Source organism: Prionailurus viverrinus, chromosome C1, assembly GCF_022837055.1.
Source record: "Prionailurus viverrinus isolate Anna chromosome C1, UM_Priviv_1.0, whole genome shotgun sequence".
Lineage (NCBI taxonomy): Eukaryota > Metazoa > Chordata > Mammalia > Carnivora > Felidae > Prionailurus > Prionailurus viverrinus.
The window spans coordinates 210,216,049-210,230,249 of record NC_062568.1 but is presented as its reverse complement, the minus strand read 5'-3'; the positions used below and the strand labels follow the sequence as shown (position 1 = coordinate 210,230,249).

General features: G+C 59.7%; 1 protein-coding gene across 3 annotated transcripts; it reads right to left on the bottom strand.

Annotated features, from left to right (window-relative positions):
* Positions 1 to 1,110: 1,110 nt before the first annotated feature.
* Positions 1,111 to 13,699, bottom strand: KLHL21 (kelch like family member 21). Of its 3 annotated transcripts, none has more exons than XR_007155185.1 (5): positions 12,618 to 13,699; positions 10,050 to 10,455; positions 5,688 to 5,760; positions 4,855 to 4,945; positions 4,331 to 4,470 (listed from the first exon to the last, which is right to left on the bottom strand). XR_007155185.1 is itself a non-coding variant. In XM_047873554.1 (4 exons), exons 1-4 carry the CDS (start codon positions 13,636 to 13,638, stop codon positions 4,177 to 4,179), a joined length of 1,794 nt encoding a protein of 597 aa, XP_047729510.1. In that variant the 5' UTR covers positions 13,639 to 13,699; the 3' UTR covers positions 1,111 to 4,176. The 3 variants fall into 3 exon arrangements, 1 of the variants encoding a protein (XP_047729510.1); XR_007155184.1 differs by having other exon boundaries at positions 4,361 to 4,470; positions 4,698 to 4,945; XM_047873554.1 differs by lacking the exon at positions 4,855 to 4,945 and having other exon boundaries at positions 1,111 to 4,470.
* Positions 13,700 to 14,201: the final 502 nt, after the last annotated feature.

Here is a 14,201-nt window from a genome sequence, read left to right as displayed (position 1 = left end):
CTGGGAAGGCGGTGCTGGCTGTGGGCCTGGGTCCCTCTCCACGGGCCGCCCAGGCTTCCTCACAGCATGGTGGCTGTGTGCCAAGGACCCATGTTCCAGCCAGAGCTGTGAGGCCTTATGACCTAGCCCTCCAGTCACAGTGTCCCCTTTGCCACGTGGTGCTGGTCCAGGCAGACACCAGAACCTCACTGCCCAGGTTCAAGGGCAGGGGATATAGGCCCCACCCGCTGATGGGTGTCCAGCTCTGCACACACATTCTACAACCGCCTGACACACAGCAGAGGTGCTCTGCTTAGTGCCCGGCACAGAACGAGCTCTGAATTGGGGCAGTGACAGTCACGAGCAAGTGCTCAAGTCGGGCACCACCTAAATCTTATCACTGGAAGACTCCTGAAACACGAGCTCCACACTGCCCAATTCCTCCTGGAGTCTGAGGAAGGAAACGATCTGTTTTACACCCAGAACCCATCTAACCGTCTTTCCTTGTATTCCTCGACCACTGGGGTGCTTAGAGGTAAGGCCCATATTCAGGCACAACAGCCGATGCCCAGACTACGAACTGCCTCAGCTCTATTTCAGTGAGGTTATTAAACAATAAACTATGGCCTCAAAATGCTCCCTGCCCCACAAAGAAACCGGCCTATGCCTTGGGTTATACGCGAGGAACCTTTCTGAACTTCACGGCCTCTTCCAGGATCCTCCTTTAAGGGCCCACTCCCCGCCCCAGGTCTGAGGTTTACCCCCTGCAGATGGGGGTCTCCTCACCACCGGAGAGCCCACCTTCAGGAGGTGGGGGGAGCGAGGCAGGGGACCGGGTGAAGGGGTGGAGGCAGGGAGGCCAAACTGGCCGTGGGGCAGCACGTGGGGCTAGGACTCCCGTGTTCCTCATGCCCTGGGCTCAGCCTCCGCTTCCCACTACTTGCCACCTTGTAACGATCGGAGACAAGAAAGGGCCTCAGAAGCTTTGCTCCAAGACCGTTCGCACAAGCCCTGGGCACCCCGGTCTGTCCTCTTCCTCTGTGGGCACGGGGGCAGCCCTCCGCTGCCCCGCCTCGCCTCTGCCTGGTCTCCAAGACAGCAGCGGCAGGATGAAGACCAGGACACCAAGTGTATAGGAAATAGTTTTATTTCAAAAAGTATACATCGAAGGCATCCTAAAATCTCTCAACAGGATTCTGGACACCTAGGCCTATAGGACAAATAAATAGGCAAATCTGCCCCACCGTCTGGGGTTGGAACTAGATAGCTGGGACACTGAAAGGGGCGTGTCCTTTAGTACATAAGAGTCTCTGAAGTCATATAAATATAGAATACTTTATAGCAAATCAGCATTAAATATGAGTCACTGAATTTTCATAACTTAAACTGTCTCGTAGACTAAAAAGTTCCGTATATCCAAACACAGTTCCACCTCCAGCTGGCCCATCTCTGACCCTGGTCAGTGTATAGACATTCCTAAGGTGGGGGTGGGGGGGTGTCCCCAGGCGAGAGCCCCCACCGGGGGAAGCGGGGAGGGCTGGGCAGGGCAGCAGGTGCTGCCGAAGGGCCGTCCCTGACCGTGGACCCCCGGCTGCGGTCTGCAGGAACCCGCTGCTGCTGAGGCTGCTGCTTCCCCTTCCCCGCCCTGGTGCTCCCGACAGAGGATGGGGCCCGGGTGGAGGAGACCCGCGTAGTTCTAGAGAGCGAGTGTGGAGGAGGACGTCACGGGTGCACACTGAACCAGCCAACCAACAGCTGCCAGTGGTGTGCCAGCTGGTCACGGTGAAGAACCAAGGGCAGGAACCCAGGACTCAGGGCCCCCTGCCACAAGGGAGCATCTGCAGGGAAGGCCAGGTGAAGGCCAGAGTGGTCGCTAGCCCTCAGCACGGACCAGGCCTGCTGTACGGTCCACAGAGGCTGGTTTTGTCAGAAAAACATGTTTGCAGCGCCCCGTCCCGACAAAAAAGTGTTACACGATACCTCTCCCTGGAAGTCGCTGACCACGGGAAGTCCTTGACCCTGACAGCGCCCAGCCCCACTGGAGGGAGGTGGGGAGAGCTCCAGCAGCCTTGGCACCTCCTCACCCCACCTTCTCCGGCTGCCAAAGGGACCCTCCACGGAGGCGGCCCTCAGGAAGGGCGCCAAAGCCTTCCTCACGAGATCAAGGCCTGCACTCTTGCTCCGGGGAGGGGTGGGGGGGTGGCTGCAGGTGACGTGTCAGCAGGCATCGTGACACCTATCTGCGTGGCCTGTCCCCACACCGAGCGGGCAGGCCGCAGCTGCTGGCGCAGAGCTCCGTGCCTGGTGCACATCAGGGCTCCCTCGGTCCTGTGCAGCGCTGCCCTGCCCTCCCCACTGCCACTGACAGGAGACAAGCCACTGTGGCAGGACACCCTCTACCTACAGGGACCAAAGGGCATGGAAAACCCCCGCGGAGTGAGCCTGCTGGGAAGGCACCAGAGCAGGAGGAGGCAGCACCAGCCCCGAGGAGGGGAGGTCAGACCATCGCTGGGGGACAGGGGCAGCAAGTCCCGATCGAGGGGGAACACGCACGCCAGGAGGGGTGAAGGTGGGACCTGGGGCATGAAGGAGTCCCCCGGGGCCCAAGGGATCCCACGGCCAGGCCCGCCTGGCGGGGGAGCCCCAGGCAGGACCACCACCCGGCCGGCTGTCTGGCAGCGCCTGGCGCAGTGGGTGTGCGGGAGTGACCCAGTGAGTGACAGTTGAGGGGATGGGAAGGGCTGGCTGTGGACCGGAGCTGCTCCTGCAACAGGTCTAACCAGACAGTGATGGCATATGGCAGAGAAGGTGGGGGCCCCAGCCAACAGCTCTTTAGGCCTCAAGACTTCCTCCCCCAGAACAACCCTTGCCACCTGGCCAAAGAAAGTGTTTAAAAAAGTGTTGTTTGTGAAGCGACATCTAGAACTTTTCTTCTCCTGCTAAGAACACATCTCCAAGGCGGTTCACTGGGAAAGGCAACTCAACAAACATTTGCTTTCCAGCTTTCTAGTGAGGGAAATGCAAGCATCCTCCTCTTTGGAAGAGAGACACATCCAGCCAAGGGATCCTTGGGGACCTTGAGGAGGCCAGACCACTCACTCCCCAGAGAAAACAGGGAACCGGGGACCCCTGAGCCCCAGTTTCCTGGGAGCTCCTCCCGCCACCCTCCCGGGGATGCCCCAGGCTTGGGAGGAGCGTGGCTGTCCCCCTGCCCTGCAGAGACCTTCAGCAATGGCACCGTAAGAGACTCTTTTCTGGCTGCATCCCTGGCCACCCTACCCTTCTTCTAAGGAAGGGCCAGACTGCATTTACCTTGCAGCCAATCACGGGGGGCCACCCCGTCCAGGGCTTCCTTTGGAAGCAGCAGGATTCTTTGTTCCTAGGGGAGAGAAGGGCATCCGCAACCATCAGCCTGGCTGGGCTTCAATGAGAAACTCCTAGGGCCTCCCAGGGAGGAGCCACGACCTTGCACCTGCAGGCTTTTGCCCTCTCGTGCATCCACCTGGGACGGTCCTGGAGGCCTCCAAGTCAGGTGGCAACACCAGCTGGTGGGGTAGGCGGATGGAGCACCCAGCATTTGCCTCAACCCAGGTTCACTGGAGACAGGATTTACTCAGCACGTCCCTTGGGGCCCACTTCAAGGCCACACTCCCGTCCACTCACACTGCCCTGCGCCTGTGAGGCACGTTTTGGTGGGACATCCCAGCAGGTGTGAGGAGCCAGGCAGGCAGACCGCCTCCATCCAGGGAGCTGGCCCCTGGGATGTCCAGCACCGGACGTGGAGTTGGGGACCCCACTGCAGCCATCGTCTGCCAAATTCCCGATGGTCCAGGCCAGCAGAGCCCGCGGGCCTAGGAAAGCAGGCCTGGACCACTCTCAGACTCTCGTGGGAGGACTTGTCCCCGCAAGAGGCCGTCCTCTCTGACATGGAAGCAAGTAGGCATAGGCAGAGGCAGCATGAGGGATCACCTGCTAGAGCCAGAGCCCTGTGCTGGCAGGGAGGCAGCTCCCAGCAGCTGTGAGTCCGGCTCTAAATGCAGAGGCTCTCCTGGTGTCACATCCTGAGGCTCACTCGGCGACCCAAGAGCTCCACCTGGTGAACCCAACCCGTCCTTGTGCACGAAGGAGGGGCTCACTGCCCCGCCCCCAGACCTGCTGTGTTACCTGCACCGAGGCCCTCCCCGGGCCAGGCCAGGGCTAGTGCAGCTCGTCAGGGTTCTGTGGCCGCCGGGGTCGGGCCACATCCATGTCACTGCTGCCACTGTCCAGCTCGAAGCCGCGCCCACCAGAGGGCATCTGGGGCATGAACTGGCGGAAGATGCTGACGCTGCCGTGCCAGAAGGTGGGCTCCGGGAGCCGTCCCACTATGCTCCATGCCCGAGTCTCTGGGTCATAGGCCTCCACCACGTCAGAGAGTTCAAACGTATTGTCGTAACCACCTGAGACGTAGAGCTTCCCTCCAAGGACGGCCAGGCTGCCCCCCACGTGCACCTGCGGGTCAAGGGAGACAGGCAAGTGGAGGCCGGCAGCCAGGCCAGCGCAGAAACCCTACGGCCTCTCTCCATGGAGAAGGTGCCTGGGACCCTCGCCACTTCCTGGAGAAATGAGAGCGGCCCTCTGCACGCTCCCCAGGCCAGGCCAATGCCCTCCTCCACCCCGGCTCCAGAACCAGGGCTGGGGGGGGGGGGGGGGGGGGGGGGGTGGTGCGCGCCACACACTGTGCCTGGTTCCTAGGGTGGCCGGGAGGCTGCTGAAGCAGCGACTCTCCCGGTGAGGAGCACCAGCCCTGGGGCGGGCCCGGCTGTCCTCCCATCGTACAGGTGGGAAAGCAGTGCCTCATGTGGCTGACGGTGGCTGAGCCAGGACTTGACTCACATCTGGGCTCTGAACCACACCCCTGGACTTTCTCCTCTTGCCCAAATTTGCTGTAACGTGTAGGTCATCACGGGGAGAAGAGAAGTCCCATCTGTTAAGTGCAAATGTTAAACTGGGATGTTGTAAGTTGTGACAATTGCCATGCAGAGGTATCATGGGAGCAGGTTTGGGAACTTTAAGGAAGAAAAAAGATGTTGAGGAGATATACAACTACTAGGACTAAGGAGATTGCTCACGTGGCCAAATGCCACCGAGCCTTCCCAGCTCCATCACAGGGTCAGACTCAGCACCTCTCTTCTCGACAAGCAGAGGGGAGACACCCTGATCAGGTAGTGGTAGCAGTGTCCTGTTCAGAGCACACAGTAGGCACTCAATAAATAACTGTATTCCCCAGGGTCAATCCCCAAAGACCTTCTGTCTGACTTCATTGCCTCCGCTGTCCCCTTGTTCACTCTGCTCCAGCCACCCTGGACTGTGAGGTTTGTTCTGCGACCATACCAGGCATACTCTGCCGCAGGGCCTTTGCATTTGCTGTCCCTCTGGGGAATATTCTTCTCCCTATGCTCTCTGGCTTACAGCAGGTACTCATCAAATGCTGGTCCAAATGGATGAACTCACTAAACTGTCTAACCCTGGGATTTATTTAAGGTCTCAGTGCCCCTGAAGTACAAACCGAGGGAAAACCCAGCCCTCTATTAAGTGCAATAACACCAGGAAAGGGCTCAGCATGGGCCCTGCCCACCAGGACCATCTCCCAAACACGTCATGACTACACTCTGGCCAGAAAACAGGACCAGCCTGTGCTACCAATGCCGACACAGCCGCATATTTACCTGATTCATAGATGGGATCTTGTCCCACTCGTTCTTTGTGGGATTATATACGTCCACCTCCGCAGAATCATCCCTGTGAATGGGAGGGGGGGAACGTATCAGAGGCAGGAGGAAGCATCCTTGTGTGGAGAGAAGGGCCACACAGGCCCCTCTCCTCTGGGAATGTCTCTGATGTCATTTGGAGTCCACAGGCCAGTGAGCCCTCATCCCTGGTTTGTAGGGGCCACAGGCCCGCACACCTATCCGGCCTGGGCTCTGAGGCCAGAAGCAGACTTTACTTCTCAAACCTGAAGATCAAACACCTTCAGGTTTAACCACCCTACCCCCCCCCCCCCCCCCCACACACACACGCTGCTCTACACCAGCACGGCCCCCCTGGCTGGCTCCAGATCTGAACTTCCCACATCCCTGCCCACCAGTCTCCTCTCCATCTTCCGACTTGCACTTGTGTGTCTTCTCCTCACAACAGCCTTCCACGGCTGACCAGTCCAGGCCAGCCCTCCTGCCCCCCTGCACTCCCTGACGCGCCCTGACTATTCCTGGGCCCTCCCCACCGCTGTCAGCCCCCCAGTCTCTTCCCGCTCACTGCTGTGTCCTGGGTGCCCAGCAGGATAGGCACAGTCATAGGAAAGAAGGCACCAGCACTGCCCCTCCCTTTGGGGTCAGGGTCTTTCCACCTTGTTTGACACGCTCTGGATCCCTGCAAGGAAAGGCTCAAAGGCACAGCCTTGAAAAGCACAGACACTAGCCCCAGATGGCAGTGAGAGTAAGGAGTCCGGGGTCAGCAGAAGGGCCAGTCAGTGAACATCTCAGGCCCCCAGAGCCTGCTCTGTACCTACTCCCCAACGTGACTGCTGTAGCGCAAAAGCAGCCACCGATGTTCGGAAACGGGCTGGCTGCATTCCGAAAAGACCTTATTTGTGGACAGAATTTGAATCTCGTGTAACTTTTCATACCACATAATGCGGCTCCTGCTTTGGGTTTTTTTTTCCCCCCTCCAACAATTTCAAGGTGTAAAAACCTATCTTAGTTCATGGCCCATGTGAGGATGACAGTGCCAGAGGCCGTTGGGTTGCCCTCCCCCAGCACAGACGTATAAACTGTCAGGGCCGCAGCGGTTGAGAGGCTGAGGCCTCCACCCAGTGCCAGGTGCCCCTGCAAACAGCAGCTTGTGGACAGGAGCTGCCCTGACAGGTGGCATTCGAGCAGGGTGCGACGGGGCTTACTAGACACGAGGCTTACTAGGCATGAAATGAGTGACTCTGGGACAAACGTGAAAGTGCATCTGAACCAGACCCCAGGTCTTGCCCACACCACCCCCCTGGAGGTCAATCGGGACGCCTTTCCCCACCCTTCACTATCTCCACGTGGTTGGGGGCTGGGATAGGGCAGAGCTGGGCCCACCCCCCACCCCCAGCCTCCCATGGCTTAGCTGAACCCACACAAAGGCTAACACGGGGTGTGGGGGGCACCCCGATGCTTCCAGCTGCGGGGGCTTAGCACCTGACAAGAGACCCCGACATGGATGAGGAAAGCACAGGGGGCCTTCTGTGGACAGGCTGGCCTTTTCGCACGTCTTATTCTAGGACCACAGGGCGGGGAGGACATTCTCAAAGGCGCTCAACTTGGAACGGACTCTGAGGGGCTGAAGCCAAGGTTCTGGCACTCTTGAGAGAAGTATTTATAGCTGTCTCCACCCCCTCTCTGAAGACATCTACCTTGACTTGGGGGAGGGGGAGCTGGGCGAAGGGTCAGATGATGTTTTATAACAGGACCAGGAGCTGGCCGAGATTCCAGGGCTTTCTCTGAGCACTCCAGAGGTTTCCTGACATACAATGATGTGCTACCTCTGCCCTGCATGTGCTCACCAAGAAAGCCTGGGAAGGAGCCTCTAGTCTGGGGGAGCAGAGTGGAGGGAGCAGACAAAGGCCAGGGCAGTTGAGGACGCAAGAGAAGGGCTGAGAAGCCAAGTGCATATGTCCTCTGAGGCTCCTAAGAGGGGACAGAGGAAACCACAGTACAGCTCTTACTCTTCCCTCCTGATCCCACAGCTTCAGACAGGCTCTAGGCCAGGAAGGGAGGAACTGGGACACACACCTACAAGTGCACATGAATGTACACACACACACACACACACACAGGCTGTGCACAGCAGACAGGAGCTCCTACTTCCCTGAATGACTGCTGGCCCATCAGGAGGGGATATTTGGCTGTGGCAAGTCAAGACACACAGATGCATGGTGACTCCCTGGCCACTCCATGTCTGCCCCATGCTCCCAAGGCCACAGCCTGGCCCAGGGAGACCACGATATAGCAACACCGCACTGGGCCCTGGGCTGGATATCCTGGACTCAAACCCCGTGCCGTCCCATAAATTCCTTACCCCTCTAAGCCTCTGCTGCCGTCTATGAATTAGGGATGACAGTGGTGCCCATCTCGAGAGTCACACAGTCATAGAGATGGACTCCTGCCCAGGAGGCAGACCACACCCAGCTCGGGGGCCCTGACGCATGCTAACTATCATCCTCATCATTCCCCCCCAGACAGCTTTAGGGCCGGCTCCCTGCTAGGAGTGGTCCCTGGTCCCGAGTGGCTGTGGGATCCTTAGATCCCAGGGCCGTGGGCCCTTCCTGTGCAGCTCAGGCGGGAAAGGCATAGATGGGACCTGCAGAGACATGTGCTGAATGCCCAAGTATTGCTTTAAACAGAGAGGGTGCGGGGCGCCTGGGTGGCTCAGTCGGTTGGGCGACCGACTTCGGCTCAGGTCATGATCTCGCGGTCCGTGAGTTCGAGCCCCGTGTCGGGCTCTGGGCTGACAGCTCAGAGCCTGGAGCCTGTTTCGGATTCTGTGTCTCCCTCTCTCTGACCCTCCCCCGTTCATGCTCTGTCTCTCTCTGTCCCAAAAATAAACGTTAAAAAAAAAAATTTTTTTTAAACAGAGAGGGTGGGGCCCCCCAGGTGGCTTAGTTGGTTAAGCATCCAACTTCAGCTCAGGTTATGATCTCACGGTCTGTGGGTTCGAACCCCACGTTGGGCTCTGCTGACAGCTCAGAGCCTGGAGCCTGCTTCCAATTCTGTGTGTCCCTCGCTCTCTGCCCCTCCCCCTGCTCACACACTCTCTCTCAAAAACAAGTAAACATTAAAAATAATAGGGGCGCCTGGGTGGCGCAGTCGGTTAAGCGCCGACTTCAGCCAGGTCACGATCTCACGGTCTGGGAGTTCGAGCCCCGCGTCAGGCTCTGGGCTGATGGCTCAGAGCCTGGAGCCTGTTTCCAATTCTGTGTCTCCCTCTCTCACTGCCCCTCCCCCGTTCATGTTCTGTCTCTCTCTGTCCCAAAAATAAATAAACGTTGAGAAAAAAAAAAAATAAATAAATAAATAAATAAGGGGGGGTGGAGCTGATCCCCCCACCCCCGGCTCTTGCACCCAGCGGCAGGGTGAAGACATACTGCTGGGTGAGCAAAGGGTCCCTCTGACAAAGCAACACTTCCCCAAAGACCCAAAGTCTCCAAAAAGCCTCCCCTAGTCTTTTTTTTTTTTTTTAAATGTTTATTTATTTTGAGAGTGCAATCAGGGGATGGGCAGAGAGAGAGGGAGACAGAGAATCCCAAGCAGGCTCCACGCTGTCAGCGCAGAGCCCGATGTGGGGCTTGATTGGGACCTGAGCCAAAACCAAGAGTCGGACGCCCAACCACCTGAGCCACCCACATGCCCCTCCTCTAGTCTTCTTAAGATGCAAAACCCCCCTTACATAGGACAGATTCCTTTCTTTTTTTTTTTTTAATTTTTTTTTTTTCAAAGTTTATTTATTTTTGGGACAGAGAGAGACAGAGCATGAACGGGGGAGGGGCAGAGAGAGAGGGAGACACAGAATCAGAAACAGGCTCCAGGCTCTGAGCCATCAGCCCAGAGCCCGACGCGGGGCTCGAACTCACAGACCGCGAGATCGTGACCTGGCTGAAGTCGGACGCTTAACCGACTGCGCCACCCAGGCGCCCCAGGACAGATTCCTTTCTTAATAAATGCCACATGGGAACCACCAGGGTCTATACAGCGGGATCCTCAGGGTGGAGGACAGACAAAGCAACATGTGGTTTAGCTTCTAGAGTCTCAGACAGCTCTCTAAAAGGCCCTAACTCCACTCAATCAATAATCCAAGGATCTAACTCCATCAGTCAGGATCCCTTGATCAAGAAAACCTAGAAGCCCACAGAAACTGTTCTAACAGGTGAGAAAGACCTAGCCTCGGATGCCAGCTTGGCCTGCCTCCTCATCTGTGAAATGGGAGCACAGTGATGATGCGCTTTAGCACGGGGCCTGGTAAGAAAGGCTGCGGAGGGGCCTCGGCTTCAGGATACTCACCTGATGAAGTACATAAGTCCGTTCAGAGTCACCGTCTTGGGGGCAAAGGACCAGGGCGGGAGCGGGCCACAGTCCACCAGCGACCACAGGTCCGTGTCCGGGTGGTAGCACTGCATCACCATGGTCTCCTTGCCGGCCAGCGAGCCAATGGCGTAGAGGCGGCCGCGGCAGGCGGTGGTGGAGCAGTTGTCCATGGGGTAGGTCATGGGCTGCAGGGCCTCCCAGGAGTCGGTGGTGTGGTCGTAGCGCTCCGTGCTGTCCGCGGCCACCACGTACAGCAGCCCGTCGAGCACGGAGGAGCTGTGGTACTCACGGGCCTTCAGCATGGGCGCCACCTCCGTCCACTCGTTCACGCTGGAATTGTACCTCCACACGCAGTCATAGAGCCGGGAGCCGTCAGACCCACCTGCCAGGACGTGCATCGCACAGGTCAGCCCGTGCGGACTCGGGGGTGAGGCACCCACGCGGGCCTCGATGAACTTCCCAGAGGGAGCCTCCCAGGGCAGGAAGTAGCCTCACTGGGTTTCAGCGTCAACACATGGGTTCTCTCACCAAAGCCCTGGCTAGAGGGGCTCCATGGGGGGGGGGGGGGGGGGGCTGAGGCAGTGCAGTGCAGGTGCCGCCCAGGGGTGTAAGAGCTTCCTGCCACAAGAACACCGCCAGTCCGTGTGGGTCAAACAAGGGCCCTGGAGCCAGAATTCTAAGTAAACAGCAATCGCGGTCTGGACACCCACAAACACTGTCCAACACCCCAACTGCACCAGGGCCTGGGTCTCAGAGCCAAAACTTCTGGGGGGCCACAAAGCATGTGGCAGGGCACACACGGCCTTGTTTGTGGAATTCTGGCCTTTCTGGGCAGCCACAAACAAGGCAGGGCCAGCACAACCCGATAGGAAATCTACCTCACACTGCAAGCAAGAGCCCAGCATGAAAAGAAACTCTACGGGGGGAATCCTGGGGATCCAGTTCTTGATTTAGGCACAAGTTACCGACATGTGCCTCGTCCAGGGGAAAAAAAAAAAAAAATCAATCAAGTGCTTTCTATATTTCTTTCAAAAAAAGAGCCAACCACTCACTGCCCCCCGGGGTGCTGGCTGTAATCATAAGTTAAACCCAGCACATTAGAATTCCCACAGCCTGAAGGGATCCCCAGAATCCAGGGGCGGGGTCACATCCCCCCTCCCCAGAGCTGGCGCCACAGGGCAAAGCACGCATGACATCCTGTCTCACAGCCTTGAGCTTTTTAAAACACAAAGCTCTTACAAAGTGCACTCTGCCTGCTTTCTTCCTCCTAAAGGATAACTGCGTCCAAGGCAGCTGAAACCAGCTTTCTTGCCCCTGTGAAATTCCCTCCAGGCAGCTGTATGGAATGACCCAGCCACCTGTCTAACCCCGAAGGATTAGCTGCTCAACTGAGACGTTTATGGAAGGGTGTACAAAGTTGGGGCGAGTCTAACCAGTTCTGGGAGGGAGTGCACTGGCCAGACTTTCATGTGTTGGGAGGGCACACAGTTCCCAAACACAGGGCCAACCAACCCCAAACTGGAAAGCGACCAATTCCAGCATATTCCAGCAAACGCTGGAACAGAGCAGCAGGCCAAGAGCTGAGCACATCCTTAACCCAAGATTTCTCCACTCGCCAACTGGTGGTGTGTGTGGGGCTGGGGGGTGGGAACACCAGAGCTCAGAGCTGGCGTTCTCCTGAAGGTGCCATGAGGGGCACAGCCTCAGTTCACTGATAACAGCCTTCCGCAGGGCCCAGGGCTGCTTGCCGAGAGAGTTGGGTTCTTTCCTTATATAGCTGTCACTGAGACCGCCCCTCCTCACCCCAGGGAAGGAGGTAGCCCCATGTCTGAACTGGGATTTATCTTTAATGAAAAATGTGGGAGATGCCCAGGACCGGGGCAGGATGGGACCCGCCCAGCATGACTCGGCAGTGTTTTGGGGTTTGAGCCAAGTAACTGGAAGAAAACCTCTTAGCATGTGACCATGTTTACAGTCGCTGACTAGGGAGCAGCCTAAACACCATGTGACCCCCCAGTGACAAGCCTAGGTGCAAGCTTGAGGAAACCCTGTCACTGGTGACAAAATGAGCGTGTCAAGGGGCCTGTGGGGCTCAGCTGTGTGGGGGAAATCCCCAGGACGGGAAATGGGTGTCTCATCGAGCGCCAGTCCCCCGCCTGTCCCTGGATTCCTTAGGGAGAAGAAGAAAGCGCCCATTGTGCGGGGTGAATGCCCCAGTATCCTCTAACCAAATGGGGGTGGGGGCACCTCCCGGGCAAGGAGTGGGCTCATCTGTCATCTAGGCTGCCTACACTTCCCACCCCCCCCCAACATCGGGGAACACAGAGACCACAAGGAGCTGCTTGTCGCAGCTCACACAACGGACTTCCAGGTCGAAAGCACCAGCTCTCGAAGCGTACCCACTGGCCAAGAAGGGGCGGGGGAAGGGAAGGGGCGCTCGCACTGTGGGGCGGTTCTAGGATTCCAGGTTCGGAAAACGCACTCTCCCAAGGCCGCAGGAGACTAACACCCGGGGCCCTCCCGGCCGGTCCCCGGTCCCCTCACCCGTCACGTAGATGTCGTTGCCCAGCGCCACGATGCTGTAGCCCCCGCCCAGGTGGTCGGGGAACTCGGCCAGGTAGCGCCACTGGCCCGTCTGTGGGTTGTAGCAGTCGACGGTGACCAGCTCGTCGCAGTCCTGGTCGCAGCCACCCACGAGCACGAGGATCTCGGCGAGGCCGGTGGAGGGGCGCGGGCGCATGCGGGGGCAGGGCCCGCGGTCGTGGCGGTCGTAGCGCGCCGCCTGGAAGTCGCGCGCCTCGCGCAGCAGGCGCAGGCAGGGCGGGCAGCGCGCCACCAGCGGCTCGGCCTCGACGTGCGCCAGCAGGTAGAAGCGGCGCACGAAGGGCAGGCGCACCGCCTCCAGCAGCTGCGGCCAGTGCGCGGCGCGGCGCGGCGGGTCCGCGCGCACCCAGCGCAGCGCCAGCTGGTAGGCGGCCTCCTCCTTGGGCACGCACAGCCCGTCGTCGCGCAGGTAGCGCAGCAGGCGCGCCAGCGGCAGGCGCTCCAGCTGCTCGGGGCCCAGCTCGCCCACGTGGCGCAGGATGAAGCGCTGCGCCGCGCTCGCCAGCCCGGCGCAACTGAAGGCCTCGGCGAAGTCCTGCATGTCCAGGCAGTTGGCCAGGTCGAGCTGCTGCTGCAGGAAGGCGCCGCACGCCTCCTTCACGGCCGGGAACTGCAGCAAGTCGGCGGCCCGCAGCAGCGGCTCGGCGTTGTCGCCGCTCACCGCCACGCGGCCCGTGTAGCTGAAGTCGAGCAGCAGCTGCAGCATGTCGGGCGGCACGCCGTGCAGTCGCACCCGCTCGGCGCGGCTCTCGCGCAGCTGCCCGGCGAACATGGCGCGGAAGTAGGGGCTGGCGGCCGCCAGCACGGCGCGGTGCGCGGGGAAGTCGCGCCCGCCCGCCGCCTCCAGCGTCACGTCCAGGAACTTGCGCTCGGCGCGGAGCTGGCTCAGGCCGCGCAGCAGGCTCAGCGCGTGCGCGGGGTCCGAGAAGGGCAGCACGGCCAGGGGCGCCGGCCGCTCCATGGCGCCGTCGTTGGGGTAACTAGGGCGCGCCGCGGCCGGGGCCAGCGGGAGGAACGCCGCGCGTCCCGCGCCGCCGCTATAAGTACCGCCGGGCGCCGCGGCCTCGGGGGCGGGCCGGGAGGGGCGGGCCGTCGCTGGCCCCGCCTACTTAACCCCTTCGAGCCCGGCGCCGCCGCCCGCCCCAAGCGCCCGAGGCTGAGTCACTACCGCCCGCCCGCGCCCTTACGGGGCTTCCCGCGGCCCCCCGCCCGAGCCGGGCCCGCCGGGCGACGTGTGTCCTCTCCGTCCGGGGTCGGGGGCCTCCAGGGCCCGCCCACGACGCACCGGGCCGGGCTGCGGGGCCGAAGCCGGCGGGGGCGAGCTCGGCGCCCGGAACCCGAGCCACCCCTTTCGCGCCAGACTTCCCTACCCAGTCGGCGGCCCCTGAGCCCCTGGGCGGCTCGCTACAGTACCTTTTTCTTGTTTTGTTTTTATTTTGTTTTGAATTCCACTAGTTCCGAGGGTTGCTAGTTAACCTTATTGCCGGGCAGATCTCAAAAGACAGGATTTTTACAATTCAGGAC